The 23,568-nt window shown below is 31.9% G+C and overlaps 1 protein-coding gene and 1 long non-coding RNA gene across 2 annotated transcripts in view; both read right to left on the bottom strand.

The window, feature by feature from the left end:
- The window catches only part of LOC134233802 (uncharacterized), a 126,210-nt gene that overhangs the window by 90,725 nt on the left and 11,917 nt on the right, over window positions 1-23,568 (bottom strand). The gene's annotated exons all lie outside the window — the stretch shown is intronic.
- On the bottom strand, window positions 11,016-13,327 carry LOC134233820 (toll-like receptor 2). The gene has a single exon (XM_062715874.1). It carries the CDS (start codon window positions 13,154-13,156, stop codon window positions 11,084-11,086), a length of 2,073 nt encoding a protein of 690 aa, XP_062571858.1. The 5' UTR covers window positions 13,157-13,327; the 3' UTR covers window positions 11,016-11,083.

Here is a 23,568-nt window from a genome sequence, read left to right as displayed (position 1 = left end):
AATAGGCACTTATTATTAATTAACTCACCTTTCAATGTTCAGTAACACTGCATTGTAGTTGAATTTCTGCTAAAATTGCTGCAGTTTTGAAATGTTGATTTTTCAAAAATACGTATACCTTGTTCTGGTTCCTTGATCCCGCATAGTTAAATAGGTTGTATTACACACACGTCTATGATAGTACTGTTTTATGTCTAAATTAATTTATTTGTCCAAACCTCTAGAACGTTTTCCAAATTTTTTTTCGGTCATCGGGTTATGGTTATCCGTGCCTTCTGTTTGAGTTGCTCATACGAGTACAGCATTTAACCATTAAAAGAATCTTCTACATTTGTTTTATATATATGTATTGAATGGAAAAAGTGACTTATAGGTCCAATGGACCGGGTGCAGATTCAATTTGCCGTATTTTGTTTAAAATGTATATATATTACAATGTCTATAATACACAATGTCACTATAATAAATGATTACTTACTTACTTGCTCCCTTCACTTTCAGAAATCATCAAATTAGGGCCCATCGGTTTGTTATCTCGGGAAAATAACTTGATCTTAAAACCAATGTCAGACATTAATTAATTAAACAGTTTAAATGGTTAAATTTGTTTCAGTTTTCACTGCACTGCATGTGGTGAATGACTTTAAGAAATAAAACATGTTAAAAAAAATCATTTTTATTTATTTCAAGGCTTAATGGTAAAAAAAAAAATATGCATTATAATTTTTGAAAGTTCTGTGTATAAACCAAAGCAAAAAGAACAATACATGTAGGAATTTATTTGTTACCGGAATATAAAACATTCTTCATTAATCTTTTCCCAGATGTTTTCCTCTTCTCCTAAAAAAAATCTGCAATCTCCATTATATTGCATGAACAATTTTTAAGCATTTTCGCAAGCCAGGTTTTTAATTTTTTTCTTGTTATTAGCGCTTATTTATAAAAAAAATAAATTATATGCAATATTAGGGCTTTTATGAGTTAATATCTCATGGTATTTCGATATTTTCTTTAAATTCCATCATTTAGTTAAAATAATTATATTTTTACATTAAAATGAAAATAATTACATACCTGAATTCAGCCAATCGGATAGCGCATACTATTCTGTGATCTATATCTTTTACCTACCCCCCAAAAATGATGCAAACATCCGGAGGCTATGGTATCCTCGTTCCATAATAGAAACAGAGATAAGAAAACTCAAAGTGAAGCAATGGATGAGAAGAGAGATGGAGTGGTGGAATGATAAAAATGCGGTACCCAAAAATACGAAGTGGCAAAAGTTAATATGTGAAAAGTTGTTTCTTAATTGTTTCATGACCTAATGCAACATGGCACTAAGCAGTCTTTTCATTGGTTTCAAGACTCTGGCTTGAAAGGCCACATTATAATGCTGTATTATGCCAACGGTTTGTGAGGAGCAAAGAGAACCGAAAACCTTTTTCCCTACAAAAAAGAGAACTTTTTATTGCATCATAAATAATCTTATAAAGATCAAAAATCAAAAATATTAGTACATGTGTCTATAAAATATATGAAATATTTTAACTTTCGATTCAAAATTACTAATTTAACCAGGTTTGTAGCATTTATATTATGAATTCCATTTCTTGTCATCTAAATCAAATTTCTGACCTTGCCCTATAGAAACGACTTGATTCAAATTAGGAATACAGATTTATGTCACCAGCGTCAAATTACTCAAATTTAACGCCATTCCAGTCATGGATTTCATGAATTTATGACCAAAACACAATTTCAATTTTGCCAAGTTACTTTGAGATAAGACAAATAAGTCTTATTGTCAAAATACACATCTAAATTATCAGTTGGTCAAATATATGATAATTTCATACAACTGTCCTAAATTCTAGTGTTTGACAGATTTATATTGCCAAGTGACTTTGACCTGCAAGATAAGACATTGATTCAAGGTCATCACACATGAAAAATCAACATTAGTACTCAAGTTTGCAGCTTTCTCATTCAAGGTTGACAGTTTAGATTTGGACACTCTTGTGTCGTTGGCAGACAGAAAGACAGACAGCTTTCCATCAAATAATGACAAGACATAACACTGCATGTACAGGTTTTTCCAAGATACCACATTTGTCAGATGTACTTTAAGTGTCTCCTCCTTAGCCAATTCACAGCAACCTGCACTTTAAATCATTAACATCTTTCGAACTATTGCACAAAGGCTTCAATAGACAGAAGGTCACTACACCGCATCTGTCAGAATTCTTTGAGTCATTCGTCACAAGTTACGATCGATGCATATTTTATTTAAAATACAAGTTTGTATGAAGCAGTTCTATTATTATTCAAATTAATCAGTAAATTAGAGGTATTTCAAAGCTCTTCCTATGAGAACGAAAAGGGTGGAGATACACGAACAGTGATCGATCTCAAATAATCTGTAAACAATACATATATGTGAAGAGGGCAAAACACACGGACCCCAGGAACTTCCACAGGTGAGATCAGGTGCCATGGGGAAATAAGCCGTCTTATTTGTTATATAATGTAGTAGTTAGATTGTATCTATTTCCAAGCTCATTTTGATATCTCTCGCTGACACAAAAGTAGCTTGGCGCTTCCGTTAGAGCGGTTATCTTAACCTTGTGCTTTAGAAACCTTTAGTGCCCATCAAAATCTATCTGTTTCTTCCATTAAAAAAAATAGGAACGGAGCAAACATGGATCTCCAAAACTGTATTCGCTAACAGGGTCATTGTATCGACCATATATAGAACTTACAAAATGATCACTATAAACGAGACTGCTGTGATATGTTTGCTTCATTAACTTGTTTGTCAATAACTTACCTCATTTTGGAAATTATTCATACGTAGACATGCTCTTTCGTATCGTTGTTTTGCTTTAGGATCAATTTTAAGAATTCCTTTAGGATCAATTTTAATCAAAATATGACATTTTCTAATTCCTTTTTTTAACGATGTTGTTGTTTATGAAATTATAAGGACATGTTTTAAATTGATTATGGAGAATGGTTGAATATATCGTAGAAAGGTGTAGGTTTTGATGTTTTTAAATTTAAAAGAAATTTGGTGATCTGAAATTTTCTAAAAGTTTTTGGATTTTTAAGAATGTAAGTCTAATCTACACCACTTCTAGAGTAACGTATCTTCCTTTGTAAGGATACAATTTCAAAATTTAATTTCCTAGTTACTTTAGGATAAGAAAAATAAGATAGTATTATTGTCACAATACATATCTAAATTATTAGATGGTCAAATATATCATAATTTCATTTAACCTTCCAAAATTCATGTGTTTGACATACTTATATTGCCAAGTGCCTGAGTTTGACCAACAAGATATAACATCGATTCAAGGTCATCACACAATAACGTTCAAACTTAGGTACTCTACTTTGCAGGTTTCTCAGTCAAGGGTGACAGTTCAGATTCGGACAACCGTGTGTCGTAGGCGGACAGACAGAAAGACAGCTATGCACCAAATAATGACAAGACATAACCCTGTACAGGTCATTCCAAGATTTACATCGCACTGATTTCTAGGTCATCAAGAAAGAAACCTGTTTTTTTCAGATTCACACTTAGTAAATACTTACAAGTGGATACCACATTCATCGGATGTACTTTTAGTATGTCCTCCTCAAACAATTCACAGCAACTTGCACTTTAAATCATTAAATTTTTTCGAACTATTGCACAAAGGCTTCAAATAGACAGAAGGTCATTACACCGCATCTGTCAGAATTCTTTGAGTCATTTGTCACTAGTTGCGATCGATGCATATTTTATTTAAAATACAAGTATGTATAAAGCAGTTCTATAATTGTTATTCGCGTTAATCAATAAAATATAGCTATTTCAAAGCTCTTCCTATGGGAATGAGAAGGATGGAGATAAACAACAGTGATCGATCTAAAAAAAATCTGTAAACAATACAAATATGTGAAGAGGGGAAAACACAAGAACCCCAGGAACTTCCAGAGGTGAGATCAGGTGCCATGGGGAAATAAGTTGTCTTATTTGTCACACAGTTTAGTTGTTAGTTGTGTCTTTAATTTGAAGCTCACTTTGATACATTTTTCTGACATAAGATTGGCGTGGCGCTTTCGTTAGCGCGTTTATCGTAACTTCGTGCTTTAGAAACCTTTAGTGCCCATTAAAATCTATCTTTTTCTTCTGGAAACTAAAGAGATGATACATATGAAGTTAACGAACAGTATTCGAGCTTAATAGTCCATCAAACATTATAAAATAGGAGAAAAGAAAAAAGTCATTTCAATAAGAGAGGCAATTACTTAGCATTAGAATTGAAAAGAATTGTTGCATAATAACCTTTTATCTAAGAATTGACAAATGTAGAGGTGGGGCGTTCTAGTACTTAATTATTACTAGATTTAACGGCTATTAAAATTTAAATTATTATTCCTTTTGAGTAGGCAAAAAAGATTTTTTTTCCAATGAGAGATTAAAAACAGAAGACTGATGTTCAAATTAAAAATACAGGCCTTAATTATCAAGCATTAACTTAATTGGCTTCGGTTGACGTTTTATATGTAGCCCTGCAGCTCAAAAGAATAATGCATTTATAAAAGACGAAAATATAAGATAAAAGAGATCATATATTTCATAAAAGTTAGACGTACTTTGTCATAGAATCTATTTTTGCTTAGTTTTCTTATTAAACAACCAGTAATTACTGATTGGTATTTAAATAAGATTGGGGGAAAGTTTTCTGTTGCATGTTGCCAGAAGATACTCAGTCTCTGATGTGTTCAGAAAAATGTTTTTAACAGTACTAGTATATATGTAACACAAAGTTCTTTTAATGAATTATTTAGAACTAAAGTTTTATCTATATTTAACTTTCATTTAAAAACAAAAAATTTCGACTTTGATATTTACGCCAAGAACAATACATGCGAGTTTATGAGACAGAGAACAAAAAATAAAGGTTTATTTTCTAAGAAGAGCTTAGTTACCTGTTGTTTTTTTTTTTTTTGAAAATTCACATTGCTACTCTAATATTGATATTTAAAAGATCTTTAGAGTTCATAAAAAGATAAACTTATGCAATCATTATGATTGCATCAAGAATTCTTTGTATCTATTAATATTACAATTACCACAAAGCTGCCCCTGTAGTATCTGACCTGTGTAAGGGAATAAAGAGAGAATAAAACTTTTATCGTGGCCTTCAATTTGACACAAAGATAAATTATATGCATCAACGAAGTTTTATCAATTATCAATTCATATTTATGCATTTTTGACTCGTTTTATCCTAGTGAACTGAAAATGAAAAACAACATAGAGACTGTCACATTTGCTCATATACTTTTTTGCACGTTTTACTGAATTTAGAGCAGACTAATAACTAAATCATAATATTAAATACGATGATAAACACATTGACTTGATCTTTGCATTTGTTTACTTTATACAAATATTGAACAATATTTCATGTTCAACTAATTAGTTGAATATGGTTTGCATAACCTGGTTTAAACTGAGACAGACTTCTGTAAAAAATTTGATAAAGGGGCATCGTCAGTTTTCCTTAAAATCAGCATTTCCAAAAAAAAAAAAATGGCATTAATGATTATAATTATATTGTTTTGCAAATCTTTAGGCAAACTATTGCAATTATTTTCAAAATAATTTTGACTTATTGTTAAAAGACCTTTTATTTCCTTTTTTGTGTTTACTATTATTTCTGCGATACTCTTTGCAATTAACATCTTTTTATTTTCAAAACTAGATTAAACAATAAATGAGCTTATTAATTTTTCAAAGGAAGTTCATCATTTAGTTTAAAACCACATATGAACATAATGTGTTTCTAAATACTTAAAGTTCGCTGCCTGGTTTGGATGCGTTAATATATGGTTTGTATTTCTGCATATTTATATGAATTTTATCTGTTCCCAAAGTTCAAAAGACCCATGCAGGGAAAATACTGTTTTTCAACACATACTTTTCCTTTGTTTGGATTTTCCTCTTTTTTTGGCCTTTGGTTAGATAACTCAAGTACATAAAGGGTTCCAGTAAATGTTCTACCAAGCCTCTTTCTTCTCTTCTCACTAAATTTTGACAGCAGAAATAGGGAACCGTCAGGAGTACCTTGCAACAATATATTTTAAAATTGGTGTAAATAAGGAATTTTTATAAAATTCGTAATCACAAACTTTTACCAAAATCAATAACATCAATCCGTACAAATTTTCAAGCTTGATAAGATAAAAGCATTACTCACGATAAATTAAGTCCAGACTTTTTCTTATTATAGGCAGCTTCTTAAAAAATTAAACTCGTAAACTCACCTACCTTGTCAGTGGTCATTTTCACATTCACTTTGTAAAAGCATTCTTGCTGTACATACAAAGACTCAAGAAGCTGAAGTTTAAAAAGATATTTGAATTTCTGACAGATAATATCTTATTTAGTTTTGGGTGATGGTTTTCCAACATTCTATCTGAATATCTATGGGTACCAATTGCACCCCGTTACACTACCTATATAGTTTTTGGAGATGGTCTTCAGACAGATTGTCTGAATTCCTTTTGATACCAGCTGCGCCCCGTTTTCAGCAGACCTTAATTTTTGTATTCAAAGGAAGTAATCTTGATTAAAAACGTATACATGAGGAAACTCTTCTTGTGACATTCATCTCGATATTAGATACATCGACGACGCATTACATGTATCAATTAACAATTCCTTCGATCCATATGTGGACTCAAAATGTCTCAGTAAAATTCAATAAACACACCAAAGAGTCCAAAACATCTGTTTCATACTTGGATAGTCTAGAAAAAGATGTTAGTGGTAGTTTTTACAAGAAAATTTCATGATAAAAGTTTAATCTTATTTCGATTTGTATTGCTTCAATATAATTATAAGCTTGATTTCTCTTGACTTCTCTTCGTGTTTCTTTATATTCCATACAATAAATCTGCCGAGGATACTTTACATCATATCAAATAATTTTCTCGATTAAATATGAATCAATCATGAATGATTGAAAACATGAATTAATGACGGCTTAATTTTTTTTTTCAAATTTCATAATCATTTGATAATTAAGACAAATCCTTCCTGCAATAAAGAGCGAGACAAATCAGTCACAGGCACCTAACGTTACTTATTTTTCTTTTAATAAAAAAAATATACACATTAGGTATGTGTATACTTTTTTAATTAAAAGAAAAATAAGTAACGTCAGGTGCCTGTGAAATCAGTATTTAAATGATTGCATTCAATAATAAAATTTTATTTCAAGAAAAAAAAGGAGGCATTCAAAAATGTATATAGAAAGTGATTTGGCTGTTTGTATTGTACTTTGGCATGTAATGACAGACTCCTGTAAAAACAAAGTGTATATGCTCGCTGTAGGATGAAACAACAGGACATGTTTACAGTCCCGGGCCTTTGTTAACCAAATTATGCATGGGCCCGTCACGTCGTAAAACCACAAGATTTGGTAATTGTTTGTGATTCATTGTCAGGCTTCTAATCGCACTACCTGATATTCTGCTTTCTAACTTTATGTTATTTCATAGGACTTTAACATTGAAAAAATCGTCCCTGTCGGGATGATAAAATAGATAAAGCGATAATAGTTTTATGTGTATCATAGTTAAAATGAAAAATAATATCAACTGAGTAAGAAAAACGTGCAATAACGTTTTTTTAAAAATCGATTTCAGAAAACAAAATAGCAAAACTCAAGTATAAAACATAAAACAGTGTGGATTCGCGAGTAAAATCGTTAATTTGTAATTTGTATTTAACAACAAAATGTTAAGTTTTGTTTAACACATGTTGTTCCACTTCCTTCACCTCCTATTAGCTTTTCCAAATACCTACATTCATATCAACATTGGATAGTTAAAATAGGACCACATGCAAATTATGAAAGAACAACATGCAATTATGAAATGAAAAAAAGATAAAGAACTCGGTATGTTCAATCAATTAGACAATGAAACATGTGGAGATAACGAACAGTATTCAAGATCAAAAGTCCATAAAACATAATAAAACAGGAGCAAAACAAAAACGGGTCCCCAAAACACCAGAGAATAACATCAATTGAAAAAAAACACAATAACGCTGTAGTTATCAGTTAGTAAATAAAAACATCTAGGAATATCAACTTTATTTTACGGGTATTTTTTCAATATTTTGATTATCTCGAAGAAGTTTATTTAAGTTAATTTAATACCAGTTAACAACTTATATATTTTAGAGAATACTTAATATTAGTTCTAGTTTAGTTTTACGTGAATTTCAATTACCGGTAATTTACATTTCGTAATTTTTTTTAATTGCTAATGTATATTTCTTACTTTCTATGAATGAAATTTCAACAGGTTATCAAAAGTTCCTGGATGGATGCTGGACTGATGTTTGAAATGTATTATTTAGACTGTGCTGTTAAAATTTCTTGGGAACAAAGTTTGTGTTGAAAATATTACATGAATTTGTTGCAATTGATGGTTTTTCATTAAATTTTATGGAGAAGGTTAAATGAAGTTTACTATGCTATTTTTTTGGCCTGTCGCCGTTGAGTTTTACAACGCCATTTCTTCTCATCTTCTCATATCCCCTTTCAGTCTCAATATACGTTTTATTGACGAAAAACTCTGATGTTAGTACAGACTTTTGTCACCAGTCTCGATTATATGACTTTAGCACAGCATTGTAAAATCTATACAATATACATTATATTACAATCCTCGCATGACTTATCAGCATTTTTGTCGGCATTCTACGTATATACAATTTTTAAAACGAGGTAAATTATTGACAAACAAGTTGATGAAACAAGAATATCAGTAGTCTTGTTTAAAATGATCATTTTGTAAGTTCTATGGTCTATACAATGACTTTGTCATCAATTACAATTTATCATTGAATCAAATGCTGACTGACGTTTTTCACTCTAATTATTAAGCTATTATTATTTACATACTGAATTGAAGACGGATTTTTTTTAATGTTATTTCCCGATCAAGACAAGGAGCACATGGCGGGTGTAATTGGTCGGCAGGTGAAGCTCACTCCTCCATGGCACCTGATTCGACATCTAATGTTTTGAGGTGTTTCTTCTGCTCCTATTTTGTTGTATGGGGCTTATACTGTTCGTTATCACCATATATTTCATTTCAACATTGTTACTTTTCGACAAAACTAAATTTGGACACCCGAATAGCTATGTGGCATTAAATGTGTCTCTACTTTTTAATCTTTTATGTCATGAAAGAAGAAAAGTCGTTAGTTTTTATGCTTTTGATTTTTGAAAAAAAAATTGTAATTTCAAATATTTCAAAAGTTCCTTGGAATTTTTTGGCATCCACATCTAATTCACACCACTTCTCGAATATATTGTTGAACTGTACTCTTGAATGAAACAAATGGAGTTAACGAACAGTATTCAAGATCAAAAAATCCATAAAACTGTACAAAATAGGAGCAGAGCAAACACAAACCTCCAAAACATCATTGCGGGATCAGGTGCCATGAAGCTTCTCATACACTACTGTTAATATCTTTTAGAGGGGTGAAAAAAGAGGTTTGGTAGATCATTTATCGGAACCCCTGTTATCTAATAAAACTGAATATTTGGCAAAATATGTCTAAATTAATAAATGAAGATATAACAATTTTTTGAAATGTTTATTGATGATAAAATACACAAAAAGGCACAAAAAGCGAAAAAATTAACGAATCAATCAATCTCGTACCTTTAATTTGGTATTGATGAGATCAAACCCACAAAAGTATATTCATTGTCTATTACGTGAATGAATCAAAAGCCATTAAAGGGGCATAGACACAGTTTCAGCCAAAATTTTCAAATTTATTTTTCCAGTTTTATAATATTTAACTAAGGTCTTTCTAATGATCATCAAAAATTTGAACTTTAGTTGTTGAGATACAAGACAGATTTGGAGTTCCAAACCTTTGTTATGTAAACAGGGTCCGTTTCATGTTTTGTTTACATAAATTAATATATTATGATTTGTTTGTTTAAAGCAGATAATTTCAATAAAGAAGTCAATTCTAAATACAATTAGACTGTTTCTAGTGATTTGCTGAATTTCATTTTGTTATAGATATGATATTTTCTATATGTAAACAAAAGCAAGGCACGTGCCTTGTTTACATTTTGAAGAACTCTAAGTTCTGTATCTCTGTTTGTTAATCAATAAATGACGTTCAATATTTTAGCTGATCATTAAACGATGCCTTAGTTAGGCATTGTAAGCATTAAAATTGGTTTTAAAAAATTCAGTTGAAACTGTGGCCATGTCCCTTTAAAGGTGCATCGTTTGAAGTTAATAATTTCTGTATAATATTACGACTTATATATTTTAATAGCATTTCACACAAAAATGAATCAAAAATCTTATTTCATTTAAAAGTTATTAAAACTATTTTTTGGCGGGATTGATTGAAAAATCCTTGCACTTTCACAAATTTTAATTTTATTCTCAATACTTAGGAAAAGTGGCAATCTTGTGTGTAAATGAAGAATATTAAAATTATAATCTCGAAAAATTAGAGTAGAAATGTCCGAAAGCAAAACATACACACAGTATAGTGTCAGTCCGTGCAGTTGTGGTGAGTAGACTTTAACAATTGAACACACCCAGTGAATCGTAAACATCAACAATAACAGAGCTCGTGCCCTGTTTTCAAAACCCTGTATATGTTTAACGGGTCTGTTCAATTTGCTAAACTCTGTACACAACATTTAGCTCGGAATGACGATACTTGTGAAGGAGTTTTGCTTTGTAACATTTCTACTCTGAATAGAATTATTTCTCTGGATTAAAGTTTTAATATTTCTCATTAATACACAACAAGATTGCCACTTTTCCTAAGTATTAAGAATAAAGTTAAAATTTGTGAAAGTGCAAGGATGTGTCAATCAAACCCGCAAAAAATTTTGAAGTTTCAATAACTTTTAAATGAAATAAGATTTCTAATTTGTTTTTGTGTGAAATGCTATTAAAATATATAAGTCGTAATATTATATAGAAAATATTAACTTCAAACTGTGTCCATGCACCTTTAAGGAAACATATTATAATGTTTGTTTTTCTCATTATCAACATTCCCTTGGGGAAAACCAATCTGATTAACGTTCTTATTAAATGTTAAACTGTTCTCCTGATTTTTAGTTTCGTCACACGCCTTATTTTCATAGGCAGCGTTATATTTTGATCCGCTCCGCACACTATCACGTCCTTTATAGGAGAGAGAATAAATCAATCTGTCCATAAAAATTTTGTCATCTTTTTTAATGAAGGTGAATGTCTTTAAACAGGCTTGCAAAACTTTTGGCATTTTATTCTGTGATATCTCCTCCATTAAAATCACTAACAAGTGACGCTTCTTTTCACTTAAACTCTGTCTTAGAGCTTCTTCAAATTCATAGAGGCAGTAATTGCTGTCCAGAAAATGCCGCGACACGATCACAATGGTGTGTCTGCTGCTTTCAATGCTATCTATGATGTTTTCTGTTATGGTCTTACCTGCCATGAAGTCCCTGTGATGTAAACAAAATTTAAAGCCCTTTAGTACCTCTAATTTATTGTTTTCAAACACATCACTGACCCAGTCGTGGTCCTGATTGCTGTAAGAAACAAAAGCATCGAACTTTTTCTCTTCGAATACTTCCTCTGGTTGGCATGGCAACAGTATGTGAAATCTCGTATAGGTCAGAATGCGTATTTCCCTTCGAAACACAAGTAATATTATAATAACCACTAATAGCAATATTGAAAACAAACTTAAGGTAATTACAGCTTCTAGAAGAATAGTTTCTGTAAATGTGAAGTCATTTTTACACATCAACATTGATTCAGATAGGTCCTTTAAAAGGGTTCCCTTTAAAGACTCAGGAAAGAAACATCCCATTTCTCTGATGTACGCGTATCTAGCGTACTTCTCTAATGCCCATTTCTCTCTTCCTTGAATAAATCTTATGAGCTCCTTCATATCCTCCGTACAAGAACAGTTTAAAGGATTCTGACTAAAATTTAAGAACAATCGGTGTTCATCAATTATAGTCTCAAGAACTGAAACTTTCAATTCCTTTATTCTATTGTTTGTTAGATTTACAAGCAGTATCTTGTCATCTCTTCTTTTCATGGTATCGAGAAAACCGATGAAATTTAACTCTTGTAGATTGCAGTGAGAAATATCCATGGTCTGAAGTGAAGGGTAGTTACTAACCCAGTTCCTCAGCAAATTATCCAGCGGATACTTTTCTCCAAAAGGAGTAAAAGAAAAGTTCAAGTTTTCCAGAACTGGATATTTAGATCTCTCTGTTTCCAAGTCAATAAAGAATGAGCCTGGAGAAGAGTTAATACTGTATTCATACTTCCTCAGGTGTTTATAATTACATACATGTTCCACCCTAAGGACCTCGTTGTACATTTTCGGAACATCGTTCAACACGGGGTCCTTTTCTACATTGTGCTCACCCGTGGTCTCGTTTAACAAATTCTGGAAAAACGTCTCCGTGGAGGCTCCAAAGTTATACGTTAAATTGCTGATTGTATGTTCAATGAGACTCTCGTCATTTCCACACATGGCATCTTGTGTGATATTTACTATTTCACCAGCCAGGTAAATTAGGTCAAATATACTCACCATAGCAACGACATCTGTCAGACGAAGGTATTGCAGCTCATCTGCAAAGGTAGCCAGCATTTTATTTTCATAGTCACCGTAGAAGTCTTCAAGCAGACAGTTCTGCACTATTATTTCTATGAGATTTATGGCTTTGAAAGGCCATTTCAATGTAATATTAGCCCCATTTTCACATTCGATATCAAATTTATATTTCAGTTTCTTCAAAGCAATGTGATCCCTTAATTCGTCATAATTCCATCGTCCAGAGTTATTTCTGTCAATGGTACACTTAAAAGACATCGTTTCAGTAGAAGTGTATTCAGTTTTCTCCATACAAAAATCGTCCCATCCAGTTGGCAAGGAAGCCACTGTCGATTCCGAATTGTTACTCTCTTTCACACTCTCTGTCTTGCGTTGTTGAGGAGGCGTTGAATTTTCTATACATGCCACAAATTTGATTACGATAACAATTACAAAGAAGAAAAATGACACTAAATAATGCATCTTTTTCAGCAGTTGTAATTGACGTCGCCTCAAGGTAACTTATTAGAATTTTGTTCCACCTTGTTAAGGTAGATAAACTGTTTATCACGTTAAGTGAATTCCAATGAGAAAAAGCAAGAAGAGCTCCGTGTTCATTAATCTTCCCTCATGGACATTGACAGTGGTATGTGGATGTACGCCTCTCTAGATTTTCCGAAAGAACGAAAATGAAAGTTTTATTGGTGCATTAAATTGACCCACGTCAACACTGAATACCAGGTAAGCAGTGCACGAGCCTGAAGGCCTTCATTAACTAAAACAACAATAGTTATTATCAATCAATACCGTGACGAATTTAACTAGTAAAGTACAAATCATTCATCAACAATTTCTGGTTTTCCTAATTCTCTCTCATTTTTTAAAGGACAAGATATATAAATTCACCCAAATATTAATTAAACAAAGAAACAAAAATATCAAATTAATAAATCTTCTAAATACAAATCATGTATAGGACAACAGAACAGAATTGCCAAATGTGGGACCAGCTGCCAAGGAGAGGTAAGTTTCCTCTGCCGACAGGTCGCGCTTGCTGTAAGCCCTATGTTTTGATCAGATAAAAAGCGTAAGTTCTAGTTACATTTATTTAGTATGAAAACATTGGCCTCATAATGATGAATCGGTTTGAAATATGTAAATAAATACCAAAAAAGATTATTATAATGACGATAGAAATTTCAAACTGTTGACTTTATAGGAGAATGTTATAATATTAATGAGGGAAAGCAAAAAGTCAGAATTACCACATAGGCTGTCAATTTTTTTATGCAAGAAATCACAATAGGTTAATCAAGTAGGTTAATCAAGTAAAAGTAATTGATTATTTAATCAAGTTTGTACTCCTTTAGAAACAAGAAAAAAGGGTTACAAGAATAAAGATTAAACATTATTAGCATTATTACTCTAGTTAAGTATAAATACCGTTAAAGGGACATTCACGTGATTTACTGGTATACATTCAACTTTGCATCAAATTCCTTGGCTTGCCTGTATGTTTTATATTCAATTTCTCGATATTTTTTTCTGATTTGTATTTATTTTTTATCATATATGCATTTGAAATAGTTCTTAATTTAATTAAACAATGCAAAATCAAAAAATAAAGTAGTCAAGGTAATTCATTGTTCTCATTCAACAAATTGTGTTTTATTTAATCCCCGAGCCATGGTAAGGAAAGAAAAACATACAAGTGGAATAAAAATCGTATTTAACCACAAACCATAGGAGATACTTTTTATCACGTTTTACACCTCACCATCAATGCTATCCACTGTTTTTATATATGAATCAACAATAATTTCTTCATCACTTTCACATAAAACTAGGGGATATCACTTTTACTTGGACTGCTAAGTCTAATAATCAGAGCCTCTAGCCGATCTGTAGTTCTTCACTATTCCATGTAATAAAATTTTCAAAACCTCTTCGTGAAATATATGGAGATAACAAACAGTATTCAAGCTCAAAAGTCCATAAAACAACACAAAATAGGAGCAGAGCAAACACGGACCTCTAAAACATCAGAGGTGGGATCAGGTGCCATGGAGGAGTAAACATCGCCTGCCGATCGGTCACACAGGCCGTGTTTTGTTTTTATTTTTATGCTTTATCATGCTGTGTAATTTTCATTTAGATGAAAACAAAAAGAATGCTGTGTTCTTTAATTACACTCCTGATGAACAATCCCACCTGTTACAATACGTGAGACTCCTCAGGTTATCAATTTGTATGCTAGAAAAAAAATTCTTGATGAATTAAAAAAATATCGAAACCAACGGCAAATTAGATGACCTGTAAAGGATGCATAACATTTTATGTCCGTCAAGATTTACTGAATTCGGCGAAAACCTTCAATAAAACAAGAATAGATATGGGTTACCCCATATCCAAAGATATTCGACTTTTAGATTTAACAGTGTTTAACGACTTCTATTAAAAAAAACTACATTGTCTTGTTTTGGAACTGGTGTAAAATTCATGAGTCCGTAGCATTACTGTCCCCAGTCTCCAAGCAAACAGTGCATATACCTGTGTCTGCAAGACCAGTTAGCCTTGGTCTACACGCGCGATGAGATTGTCAAACGTATCTAGCGAGCTCGGAGAAACACGTTTGTTTTGCCGAGAAGTTACGAGGACAGGTCCAGTGTTGTATAACCATTCTGGATTAAGAATTCGACTTTTCAATTTACTTAAATTTTCATCAATAATTATAAAATATAGCCCTAGTTCATCACCGTAGCTTGGCTTTGGCGGGAAAATGACGCTTTCCTTGCGTAGAAAATCTTGTGAACTTTTTTTTCTTCACAATTCAAACATTTAACTTCATATTTGATTACAAACCTGAAAATTCATTTAGTAACTTTTTTACTTAAGGTAGGATTCTTCTCTGGTTTCTGACTAGATGAAACATTCAAAGTATATTTGCTTATATGTCTTATATATTGAGGTGTAAGGAATTTAAAAGACCATATTTTTCTTTCCTCATCACAATTATACAACTTTTAATAGAAATGGTAAACTGCGTTTAAAAACTAGCAGGGACTATATTTTTGGCGGAATGGTGGCGTATGAAAATATCTTCTTTTCTGCCTCTCAAAATTACCATAGAACAATGAATTTAGTTACCATTTTTACACAATCGTAGACTTGGAGAAATTTTCAAATGTAAGTTAAATTAATAATGAGGGAATAAACTTTCAAAATATATCAAATAAATATGATTTTCTAAACAAACTAGAACTTTGTTAGCTTTTAAACGCTTCCTATCAAAGTGCAGATTTGAGCCAAAAGTCCATAAAAAGTATTTTTTTCTCTCTTAGTAAACGATCAAAACTTTTTGTTTTTGTATCATTTTGTACATTTATAAGACTACTTTATTATATGTGAAAATAAGAAAAAGTTAAATATAGGAAGCATATGAAAATAACTAATATATCCTAAAAAATTAAGAAAAACAGAGAAAATTCGGATTAGCCAATATCCAGTTAAGTTAAATTATTTATGTAAATTTGGTAATATCATGCTATAGACCCGATATAGTAATATGTTTTTATGCAAAAAGAACAATCTTTAAACTTTTGAAATAGAAGTAGGCTTCACATGATTGGCAACAGTGTTTTTTATTCTTAATGTCAAGAAAAAAGATAATGACCTTGACCTGACCTTGCCTCTAATATAAAACGGTCAAATTTAATTTCACTGATACTATCACTTACTGATATTGTCTTCTTGATTCTGTGAAAATTTCATTAATTTTTAAATATTAGAAATATGAGAAGAATCCTACCTTAATTAGATCATATGGATACGAATTATGATTAATAAAAATAATACAATCCCTGCACAACTATATTTTTTCCTAACATTTGTCCTAACACTTGAATCCACAACAAAGTGTGTATAAAATGGGTTACGAAAATCAGGACCGGCCGGGAAATTCGAAACTGAAAACCTTTCTTGTTTTTGTTTTTGTTTTTTGTTTTTTTCTAAATTACTGAAATATACTAATGTATTTGTCACGTAACTTACTTATATAATTCAAATTCTACATATAATGATATGCTGAGCTTCTTCATGAACCTGGTTTTCAGTTTGGAAACCTCCGGCCCGGTTCAGGTTTTGCCACACATTTTATAGTTACGCTCCCTACAGTTTACACAATCTACACACCTGCAGAAATCTGCCCAGGGATTGAAAATTGTTATTTAACAAAACACACTCACAGAATGAATTTTTTTCTCTAAGAAGAAATTGTATGATAATTAACGAACAATAAACATGAACTTAATACAATTGTTGATACAGTATAATCAATTCATCGGTGAAAAAATATCAATCGGAGAATGACCTAAATATTCTCTGTTATCAAACATGTTAAGAAAAGACTGAGGAGGGAGCGAGCGTAGGAATATTGATATTTCTTATTTGTATTTCGGGGGGAATGTGATTTTCTGAAAACATTTTTACGTTAATTTTGGTTTCTGTAACCTATGACACAGCATTATTTTAGTCATAAACAGTAAAGTTGTATCTACTTATCATGATGGAACTATTTTTGTCGGAACAATTTGTGTGAAGCGTACCCGACTACAGTAATATATTTTGAATAGATAATAAGCACTGATCGAATATATCAAAAAGAATATGAACTCATAAAAGTTACTGTTGTAAAACAAATTGTTACTTAGGAGAATTTATAAATTGATCAGGTGACTCTTATCACAAATGTAAAAATAGTAAATGTGTTATTCGGGAAAAAGCAAAACTCTATAGTAGCCATTTTCTGATGAGTCAAGACAGTACAGAACTAAATTGTTAAAGGATATCCGATCCTCAGCCAGGAAGGATAACTCCAAAAATTATTATTTATTTAAAATGCATCAAAATAAAGCTTAAAAATGAAATTTGTTCATGCAACAATTTTCATTTTATTCAACTTTATAAGATTCAAGGTTTTTGAAAGTTTTAGAAAAGGTCTTATAAAAGTTGACATTTGTACCCTATAAAAGGAAAAAAATAATAAAGTTTTAGAGAAATAAGATTTTTCTTGAATCCAGCCTTAGATACCAAAGCTTATTATCGTTTTTTAACCTGAAATATATTTGTTGATCAATCTGCAATTAAAAAATGCATTGCTGATATTCCAATTCGCTTTTTCTGCAAAAATATTGGAAATTTGACAATTTTCCCTATATAATATGATTAACTTTAATCTTTAAATTCAAAGAAATACTGTGGATATATTTACATAATTTTGTGGATTCAGAGTTACTTTTATGAGTACAGTGTATTTTTGATTATCTAATTCCTAATTTCATAAACCTAAGGATCGGACTACCTTAACACCACAGCGGATACAGTGGAAGGGATTTACATGGCCGTCGTGTTGAAATGGAAGGGTCAAATATTTGTCGTGTTTTCAAGATTTATGACGAAAACACCTTTGAATAAAAAGTGTCTGCAACTGAAACTCATATGCACGTATACACTTATCAATCGATGCTCACAACATAACTCATAACTATATGATTCCTAACTGATATATTTAGTTTTCTTTCGGTGAATTATAAGTAAAGCATCACTTAAGTAAAAGAAGATCTTTGTGATATTTTATATTTTGAAATCACTGAAATACCTTGATTCGACATTAAAAAAATTATCATCTTTAGAGGACAAAACCTCTTCGATACATCCAAATGTCTTATTTAAGGCCATAGTAAAGATTTTTTCCTCGTTAGACGATTGTGAATATATTACTAGTCTACTAAAACAGGTGGTCAGCTTCCATATGAATGGAATCCTGCATGTTTTGTTTATTGAATTTGTGAATCGTAAGTCGTAACACATGCTCTGATTGCAGTGGTCTTTGCTCTCATTATATGAGGTGAACGGTTCATAAAAACAAAATGTGTCCATCAAATGAGGATATTACTGCATTTGACTTTCTGATATATATGTACGTAAACAGGTCCACTGGAGAGGCCGATGTCCGTATTAGAGGTCTAAATTATCGTTAGTAAGAAACTACAGTCGTCAACAAATTCCTCCATAAATTATAGGAAAATGGAAATTGTGTATGTAAAAAAAAAATCAATTTATTAAGTGGTAAAATTAATTTAAGTGTTAAATTTATTATTGGTTTATAAGGAAAACGCGCAAAACATTTTGTCACACCAAATGCGAAAAACCAGCTTTACTTGGAAAGGATAAATGGTAATCTAACAATCAAACTTTATGATAAACGTGACGATTTTAACTTTTCAATCGTCAACTTCCCTTACGTAAGCAGCAATATACTCGTATCTTCATCACCTGCATACGGGGCTTATATCTATCAGTTTATTCGAAACGCAAGATCGTATTTCTAATTTCTAATACGAGGTAAATTATTGACAAACAATTTCATGAAACAAGAATGCCAGTAATTTTGTTTAAAGTCATCATTTTGTAAGGTCTAGATGGTCAATACAATGACCTTGTCAGCGAAAAACAATTTATCATCGAGTCAAACGCTGACTGACGCTGATTGGTGTGACCAGTCGGCAGGGGATGCTCACTTCTCCATGGCACCTAATCCAACCTCGGATGTTTTGGGGGTCTGTTTTTACTTTCTCATATTTTGTATTGTTTAATGGACTTTTGAGTTTAAATACTGTTCTTTATCTTCATACATGTATATTTCATTTTACAAATGTTGTATTAAGGCATATACAAATATTTATTTCGAACTAATTGGTGAATCTAAATGTTTCCCAAATATAAATGACAATACTAGCACACAACAAATAGTCATCATTAGAACAACCATAATTAAGCTTAGCCTATATTTAGCAATTATTAATACTTCAGAACAACCGAAACGCAGATTGTTGATTCAAGACATTTTTAAAGTGGGATTTCTCAAGGACTTGATATATATGATGATAGAATTCATGAAAGTTGATATAATATTATCTAGGGCCAGCATAGCACATTTCACTGCACAAAATTACTCTCTGTGTAAACTGCTTGTAAAAACAGGAATCCAAACTTTGCATTACTAAATACTTCGAAAAAGGAAATATTGATATTTTTCTTCTTAAAAAAACATTCCGCATAGTTCAACACAAAATGTTTTTGATATGGGATTTAATCATGGGGTTTTAATTGAATATAGTTTAATAAGCATTATAGAATCCAAATTCATTGTAAGAACTAAAACATTATGTAGATTTTTTTTTAAATAGAGGTCAGGACAAAAATCTGCTGAAAAGCTGAGGAGCGAACTTCGTTAATTAGAAAAAGGATGAAAATCTTAGAAATAATAACACTCTGAATAAATAGCCCCGAAATTCGTTTCAAGAATCCCGCTCTTTGGCAGCAGATCTAGAAACGATGAGAAGATTCACACAAAGTCACTGACTAAGATGTTGGACTTTTACATCAGAGTAACTGAGAACAATTAAGATATAACAGCTGTTCAACAAATGATGCACTTCTGGGCGGTATAGGTAAAGACTACGAGTACTTGAAGTAGCAACCAAATGGAATCATACAGAAGCAGTATAGATAAAGACTACGAGAAGAAGTCACCAAGTAGAATCATTCAGGAGGAGTATAGATAAAGACTACGAGTAGTAGACACCAAATAGAATCATACAGGAGCAATATACATGTAGTATAGGAGTAGTAGTCACCAAATAGAATTATTCAGGAACAGAATGGATAAAGACTAAGAGTTGTAAACACAAAATAGAATTATTCAGGAGCACTGAAAAATAGATTCGAAGACAAGAATAGTCAAGGAAAAGAATTTGAAGTAAGATGGAATGAACGGAAAACTACTGTAATGACATAACAATCAGATACAGAAATTGATTACATAATTTGTATGCATTTATCCAACAAAAGTAAAGTACACTGATTTCTGACACTTTGTCGTTCTTGAAATACTATCCTTGAGAAATATAGAAATTACCCAAATATTGGAAATAAACTAGATTTAAAGCATATTTCTTACATCTTAATGTTATGTCCAACATCATTTTCGTTATAAATAAGACGTACATGGTATTTTCATATATGCAAGATGTAAAATTTCAAATATTTAAATAGTTGCACAGAAAATTGATGATAATTACTCTGAAATAAATCTTTAAATATTATTTTAAGACAAAATAAGCTTACTTTAAGTAATGTTAATATCAGCTATGTACAGCTAAATATTTTCTTTTGATGGACTTTTAAAATACCATTATGTTGCAATGAGACTCATTTGTTAATTTTATTCTAGGATGAGTAATTTTCCAGATTTCACATATGCATGTTGAGTATCTCAGGTCTTTGTAAATGGGGTGCATTGTCCGCTTGAAACACATTGTTCTGAAAGATGTTTTCCAAATTCTTGTCAGTTTGTTCGCATACAGGATTTTCATAGGCCACTAACTGTTTCTTGTCGCCATATTTTCTCTTTTTCTGTTTGTAAGACAGGGAATATACCAACCTGTCTAGAAAGATGGCGTCGTCTCTATGAATGTATGTAAATGTCTTTAAACATGTTTTTAAAACTTTTGGCATTTCTTCCTCCGCTATCTCCTCAAACATAATCACCAATAAATGACGCTTCTTTTCACTTAAACTCTGTCTTAGAGCTTCTTCAAATTCATAGAGGCAGTAACTGCTGTCCAGAAAGTGCCGCGACACGATGACAATGGTGTGTCTGCTGCTTTCAATGCTATCTATGATGTTTTCTGTTATGGTTTTTCCCGCCATAAAGTCCCTGTGATGTAAACAAAATTTAAAACATTTCAACTTTTCAATCGAATCGTCTTCAAAGACACTTCTGACCCATTCGTGATCTTCGTTGCTGTAGGACACGAAAGCGTCGAATTTTTTATCTTCAATCGTTTCGTCTTGCTGACAGGGTAGTACGACATTAAATCTTGTATACAATAAAATTCGGATTTCCTGTCTAAACCTCACCATAACAACAATAAACACAAGTAGAAGAAGAGATATTACAGTGAGAGGGATGACTGCCTCTAAAAGAATGGACTCGGTTAATTTTCTGTGGAAATTACACATGAGCTGACTTTCTTGTAGGTCTTTTAGAGCCGTTCCATTTAGGTGTGCTGGATAAAAGCATTCCATCTCTTTTAAGAATTTATATCTTTGATATTCTGGTCTTGTCCACCTTTCTTCTTCATTGACAAAAACAAGAAGTTCCTTCATGTCCTGAGAACAAACGCAGTCTAAGGGATTCTGGCTGAAGTTGACGAATATTCCTTCATCCTGGATCAACTTCTCCAGGGTATCAACCTGTAACTCTGTTATGTTGTTGTGTGTAAAGTTGACCATCAACACCTTTTCAGATGGTTGTTTTGTAAACGTATCGATATCTATATCAAGTCTTTGTATATTGCAATGAGAAAGATCCATCAATTTTAATTTGGGAAAGTATTTATCAATATCATCAAACAGTTCTGATACAGAGCTCATGTCTGTGAATGAAAAATTCAATGTCTGAAGAACAGGGTAACGAGACGTCTCTTTTTTGGTGTTAATGTAGAACTTTCCGGGTGTTGTATTTATGCTATAATCAAGCGTAAGCATTTTTGAGTAGTTACAGATATGTTCAATTTTAAAGGTATCATAGTGCATTTTCTGAGCCCCGCGGAGAACTGGCTCATCACTGATATTGTACATCTCCTTTTTTCGTCCAACCAGGTCGTTGTACCTTTTGGCAGAATCGCCAAAATCGTACGTTCTGTTGCTCAGAATTCTAGTGACAACACTTCCATCATTTCCACAGTGACAGTCGTGAGTGATGTTAGCTATAATTCCACCCAAATACATCATCTCAAATATATCGGCCATTATCACGACATTCGTTAAGGCAATATACTCCATCTCATCCGGAAATGGAATTATCACGTGATTTATACAGTCTCTGTAATAATCCTCTATGACGCATTTATCTACCTTAATTTCTACTAGATTCTTTGCTTTGGCTGGGCTGCTTAATGAAATATTAGCTCCGTTTAGACATTCCACATCGAATCTATATTTCATTTCACCAGATTTAATGTAATTCCTAAGCTCTTCAAAATTCCATCGTCCTGAATTGTTTCTGTCAATGATACACACAAACTGGGAGGTCGTTAAAGAACTATTCCTCTCACTACAAAAGTCATCCCATCCAGGGGGAAGAGGAGGGGCTGAGTTGTTTGTCAATTTCCTGGAAGTCATTTCATTTGGACTTAAATTCGGGGACGTTTCAGTTGGATATGTGTGAGATACAGAAGAAAATAGTAGGCTTATTAACATCCATCCTACACAGAAACAACACAAAAGGCACATCTCCATTCAGTTTACAAACTGCGTCCTCTTGCGAAGTTATTTAAAAAATTAATAACCAGGTGAATGTTTTGAAATGTCTTTTCCAAGTTAATTATTTTCAAGACTTGATTTTTTTCGTCAGCGACAGTTGATGCATGCATTCTGCCAAACGGTGTTGTAAGATCTGCCTACGGACAAAACAAGATAAGCGCTGGCGATATAATTAAATATTTTAATGAGGTGACGTAAAGCAACCTCGGAGCTTAAGATACCTAATTAACTGTTATTTCCGATTTGGCCTTAATCTTTCTGTGAAAGTTCATTATATTTACCATTTACAGTGAAAGTATCATTATATTTTTTAAATGTTATTTTGTTTTGTTTAACTGGTGATTCATATCCGTATGCTTCACATATCCGAAAAGCAATCCGAAATTCACTGTATACAGAAAAGCAATGAAATTCACGATTAAATTTTATTATGCTTGTTCTTTGAAGATTTTAGAATCATGGCTTTCAATTTAATCCATAAATGTTCATTGAAAATATAATTTTAA

This window comes from Saccostrea cucullata, unplaced genomic scaffold, assembly GCF_032062105.1.
Source record: "Saccostrea cucullata isolate Sc308-1 unplaced genomic scaffold, CSIRO_AGI_Scuc_v1 ctg116, whole genome shotgun sequence".
Taxonomy (NCBI): Eukaryota; Metazoa; Mollusca; class Bivalvia; order Ostreida; family Ostreidae; genus Saccostrea; species Saccostrea cuccullata.
The sequence above is the reverse complement of the archived record's forward strand: the minus strand, read 5'-3'. Positions and strand labels throughout refer to the sequence as shown.